Raw genomic sequence first — 5756 nt, forward strand, 5'->3', positions numbered from 1 at the left:
ATGTCTTTAACATCAATTTAATAATCAGACGAGGGAACAAATGCTATTCTATAGGGTACTGACCTATCCACTAAGATTTTATGGAAGGAATGCTGGATTTAATAAAACTAAAAGTTCGCTATAGCTTTGACACTTACTAGTGATTTCAATACATGATCCTTATCTAGACAAATCATTCAGTCTGTTTCCTCATATGAATAACACCTGTTTGGTGAAGACTAAATGAAGCGCTTTATGTCAGACACTATTTTCCTGCAACAGGTCATTTTAAAAGCCTGGTTAGAGCTCTAATTGCAGCCATTTATTCTCTTCCTGAAGAACCCCAGGAATGGAGACATCACCTCTACTCCCTAACTTTACTTACTTGTTATGGCTCAATTGTATCCCTCAATTCACGTATGGAAATGCTAATCTCTAGTAGCTCAGAATTAACAGCTTGGCAAAAAGGTCTTTAAAGAGGTAATTAAGTTAATATGAAATCTTGACCACAGGTCCTAATTCAATGTGACTAGTGTCCTTGAGAAGAGGAAATTTGGGCACAGACATGTGCATTCACGAAAAGTAGATGATGTGAAGACACCAGAAGAAGATAGTCATCCAAAACCAACAAGAGAGGATTTAGAAGAAACCAGGACGACCAACATCTGGATTTTGGGCTTTTTTAGTCTACAAAACTGGGGGAAAACAAATTTCCATGCAGGATTTCAGGCACATAAAATCAGTAAATCTTTACTTTTATTATATTAAATCTTTATCTTATTATCTATATTGGACCTTCTTTTATTCTTAGGTACTTTTTCCCAGAGTCTCAAGGGGATAAAGGATGGATTATATTTAAAAGACTGAATTATTGTTGGTGAATCTTACACCTCTACACAAATTTTTACCTTCACCTAAACTAACCACAGATTATCCTTGCTTCCCTTAATCCAGGGGCAGATGCTGAGAAGAAGACATCGCATGATATGGATACCACCCTGAGCATGACCAATAGCTCCAGGTTCCAAGTGTCTGAGTTCATCCTCATGGGGCTCCCAGGCATTCATGAGTGGCAGCACTGGCTCTCCCTGCCCCTCGCTCTGATCTACATCTTAGCGCTTGGTGCCAACATCCTCATCTTAATCACCATCCAACATGAGCCTTCCCTGCACCAGCCCATGTATTGGCTCCTTGGTGTCTTGGCTATAGTGGACATTGGCCTGGCTACCAGCATCATGCCCAAGATCCTGGCCATTCTCTGGTTTGATGCCAAGGCCATCAGCCTCCCTGAGTGCTTTGCTCAGATCTATGCCATCCACTCTTTTATGGGCATGGAGTCAGGCATCTTCCTCTGCATGGCTGTTGACAGATATGTAGCCATCTGCTACCCCCTTCAGTACCCTGCCATAGTCACTGAGGCTTTTGTGATCAAAGCCACACTGTCCATGGTGCTCAGGAATGGCCTCTTGACCATCCCAGTGCCTGTACTGGCTGCCCAGCGACACTACTGCTCCAGGAATGAAATTGACCACTGCCTGTGCTCTAATTTGGGGGTCACTAGTCTGGCCTGTGATGACATCACTATTAACAGATTTTACCAGTTGACCTTGGTATGGGTTATGGTTGGGAGTGACATGGGTCTGGTGTTTGCTTCCTATGCTTTGATTATTCGCTCCGTGCTGAGGCTGAACTCTGCTGAAGCAACATCGAAGGCCCTGAGTACCTGCAGCTCCCATCTCATCCTCATTCTCTTTTTCTACACAGCTGTTATTGTGGTGTCTGTCACCCAGCTGGCAGGAAGAAAGGTCCCTGTCATCCCCGCTCTCTTCAATGTGCTACACAGTGTCATGCCCCCAGCCTTTAACCCCATGGTGTATGCCCTCCGGACCCAGGAGCTGAGAGTGGGCTTCCAGAAGGTGCTTGGTTTGGGTGCCAATGTGTCTAGGAAGTGAGCCAACTTTCAATGGCAGGGTTTTATAACTGGTATTACAGAAAGAGCACAGGCTTTGGAGTGCAACAGCACTGGGTTAAAAGTCCCTATCACCCAATTGCTAGGAACATCAATTCAAATTAATTCACCTGTTTTGTACAGCATATACTATGTGCCAGGCACTGCACTGTTCTAAACATTTCACAAATATTAACTCATATAATTGCATAACAACCCTATGAAACAAGTCACTTGTTATTTAGATGACACAACTGTTATTGAGAAACTTGTCTAAGGTCAAATGGGAAAGAAGTTGGCAGTGATCTTAGAACCCAAGCAGACCCTGCTCTTAACTCTTTTCTCTCTGTTCAACCTTGCTACTAACTTAAAAACATAAACTAAAATGACAATAAAAAGGAATGATATCCAAGTGAAATTATAAATCACTTATCTTTTAATAGAAGAATATTCCATTTAAAAGTTGGCAGCAATTTTCCTGTCCAATAGTAAATACAGCATATTTTAAATCCTCTAGAGTCGCCCTGGAGGATCCTGTTAGTTATATAAATGTAAATCAGGAGTTTGGCAGTATTTTGTTACTTTATAAAGTCTTTATCAATTATTGAGTTTATTTGCATTAGAGCCCAAAGAGGAATATCCCAACTGCTTTTTGTTAACATTCAACATTACTTGAACTTCTCTAATGAATTAAGAAAATCCCAATTATGTCCAATGGTTCACTGAAAGTATAAAGGACACCAAAAGTATCTAAAGAGAAATTTTTCCCGTAAGAGAAATGATATATGTTTGGGGACAAAAAGAAGAGAAAATTGGTCCAATTTTTTAAATTTAGTCAATGCCAGAGTATAGATCAGTAAGGGTAGAATTTTGGCTTCAATATAACATGTGGATATGATTGGGTCTCCTGCTGACCCAATCACATGGTGTTATGGCAGACTATTCAAAGAGAAACCTAACTTGTGCCAGTAAATTTGGAAGCTCAAATGTGAGAATGTTAGGCCATTAATCCTTAAGGAATTTAATTATCTCTCCTTTGACAGAGAAAGTTAGATAAAGTTTTATTATATCTAATGTCAAGACAGAATTGGACCAGGTGCTTCCACCTGTTTTTAATTGTGATCCTATATACCAAAAACAAAAGCCCTGACAGCTGATAAATAGCAGCATGCTAATGGATGGGTCAAAGCCTGTTACTCTTTCCACATGTTTGGACCAAGTCCTTGAGATCCTTTTATGTTTCAGGGAGGAAAAAATAAGTCCCAAGAGAAAGATACTAGAATCTCTTTTACTCTGGTTATCCAAGAGATTGGGTTCCATTTCTAATAATGGCTGATAGGATAATTGAAAGACTCCTGGTGAGAACAAGTAGAAATGATGGACAAACGTCTTTAAATGGGTATAGAGAGTTTAGAAAACTAACAAATCAGTAAAAATTATGTGAGTTTCAGACTCCCTTTCACTCCAACTTGTAAAGGAAGTTCAGAAGTTGTCATTCCCATTCTTACATCAAGATAAATCTGGACAAACTGAAAACCAATCACTTTTCTTGGACACACCAGAGAACGGAGGTCACAGGGCTAACTGACTTTCTGGAGTCAAGGAACACCCTTCCTCTACATGGGGTATGGCTCTAATAAGTCTCCTATGGAGAGGAGATCGTTATGGAAAAAGCTCTGGGATTATTTCACAATGTTAACTATTTCCCTCCCCCTGCCACGGGTCTCCTCCTGGATCTTTACTGTGAGAATCTGCTGGGATTAGTGTATATAAAGAATGGGGCCTCTGTAAAACTGCACTCCCCAACTCTTTCTCATTCTCATGCTAGACCACATTTGTAATCCAGCAATATTTCAAAATTACCTTTGAAGTCTTCCTACCAGTTTTTCACTCCAGCAGCTTCTACTCTAAGTAACCAGATAGGAAAACCAGTGTTTTTCTATCTCATCAAATTTTAGGCTGGCATTTTGCCCTGCAACAATCAATTCCCTAATGGATATAAGAAAAGTTATTAATAGTCCTTTTTTCTGACTTTTCTTCTTGTAAGGACAGGAATGATGACTTCTAGGTTCTTTACACATCAGAAGTCCTAGTACAAGGTTAATACCCAATGTACAAAATATCCATAAGTCCACACTGATATAAGTAAATTATACAATAAATAAATGAATGGAAGATAATAGACAAATCTTCCATTTTAAAAATTTCCAAATAATTTATGTACATACACCACCCTCAAATAGGTGAAACATAACCCCTTACTTCTCTCCAAAGAGCACAGTATGAGAAGTGGGAGAAAGAACAAATTTACAAATGAAGAAACACAACAAACGCTATCAGCTAGGTGGTCAAGTTTACATCAACACTGATAAATCATGTTCATAATAAGTATCTTTGATATGATATGATAATAACAGCACTTTACCCCATGGTCTTTCTCTGAAAATACATAACCCTGGTCTAATCATAAGAAAACCATCAATTGAAATGCTTCTTAAATGCAATGTTATGTCCTGGTGGAATCCTGGAACAGAAAAAGACATTACGTGAAAACTAAAAATATCTGAATAAAGTATGTACTTTAGTTAATATTGTATCAATATTGGTTCATTAAAGGTGAAAAATGTACTGTAGCAGATAAGTTATTAATAATAGAGAAACTGGGAGTGGGAATATATGAGAACTCTCTACACTATCTCCACAACTAACACTATTCTAAAAATCTAAGACCACAATAAAAAGTCCATTTTGGGGGGACCTGTGTGGCTCAGTCTGTTAAGCATCTGACTCTTGATTTGGGCTCAGGTCATGATCTCAGGGTCATGAGATCAAGCCCCACATTGGGCACCACGCTGGGTGTGGAGTCCGCTTAAGAGTCTTTCTCTTCCTCTACCTCTGCCCACCTCCCCCACCCTCCCTGCTCTTGTGCACTCTTTCTCTCTCTAAAAAATTAAAAATTCCATTTTTCATTTGCTATTTTCTATCTTTTTGATGATAGGCATTCTAGCTGGTGTGAAGCAGTGTTCCATCGTGGTTTTGATTTGCACTTCCTGATGGCTAATGATGTTGAGCTTATTGGCCACATGTATACCTTCTTTAGAGAAATGTCCATTCAGATCCTTTGTCCATTTTTTTAAACTGGATTTTTAGTTGGGTTGTTTTTCCTTTTGTTATTGGGTTTTAAGAGTTCCTTGAATATTCTATATACAAGTTCCTTATCAGATACATGATTCACGTGTGTATTCTCTTGTTTTGTAGGTTGTCTTTTTAATGCCTTGATGGTATCCTTTGAAGTATGAACGTTTTTAATTTTGATGATGCCTAATTTATATATTTTTCTTTGTTGCTTGTGTTTTTGATCTAGTAGGTTTTGCCTAACCCAATGTCTTAAAGATTTGTTCCTATGGTATCTTCTAAAGATTTTATTGTTTAGTTCTTACATTTAAGCCTATGATCCATTTTAAGTTAATTTTTATATATGATGTGTGAGGAAAGGGTCCAATTTCATCCTTTTGCATGTGGATATCCAATTATCCCAGCACCATTTGTTGAAAAGACTATTCTCCCATTGAATAAACTTGGTAAGTTTGTTGAAATTCAGTTAATGCTAAGTGTGATAGCTTATTTCTGAATTCTCAATTCTATTCCATTGAACTATATGTATATCCTCATACCAATACCATGCTGTTTTGATTACTATAACTGTGTAGTAAGTTTGAAAGTGTGAGTCGTCCAACGTTATTCTTTTTTTTATGATTCTTTAGCTCTTCCAGGTCCCTTGAATTGCCATATGAATTTTAGGATGAACTTGTCCATTCCTGCCAAAAAG

The 5756-nt window shown here is 38.3% G+C and overlaps 1 protein-coding gene across 1 annotated transcript; it reads left to right on the top strand.

Moving 5' to 3' along the window:
* Nucleotides 1-965: 965 nt before the first annotated feature.
* Nucleotides 966-1931, top strand: LOC125282517 (olfactory receptor 688-like). Its single transcript, XM_048217474.1, has one exon. It carries the CDS (start codon nucleotides 966-968, stop codon nucleotides 1929-1931), a length of 966 nt encoding a protein of 321 aa, XP_048073431.1.
* Nucleotides 1932-5756: the final 3825 nt, after the last annotated feature.

Source organism: Ursus arctos, unplaced genomic scaffold (assembly GCF_023065955.2).
Source record: "Ursus arctos isolate Adak ecotype North America unplaced genomic scaffold, UrsArc2.0 scaffold_22, whole genome shotgun sequence".
Taxonomy (NCBI): Eukaryota; Metazoa; Chordata; class Mammalia; order Carnivora; family Ursidae; genus Ursus; species Ursus arctos.

What these genes read in the sequence shown, in the direction of transcription:
- LOC125282517 (XM_048217474.1), top strand. Translation starts at nt 966, where the DNA reads ATGGATACCACCCTGAGCATGACCAATAGCTCCAGGTTCCAAGTGTCT.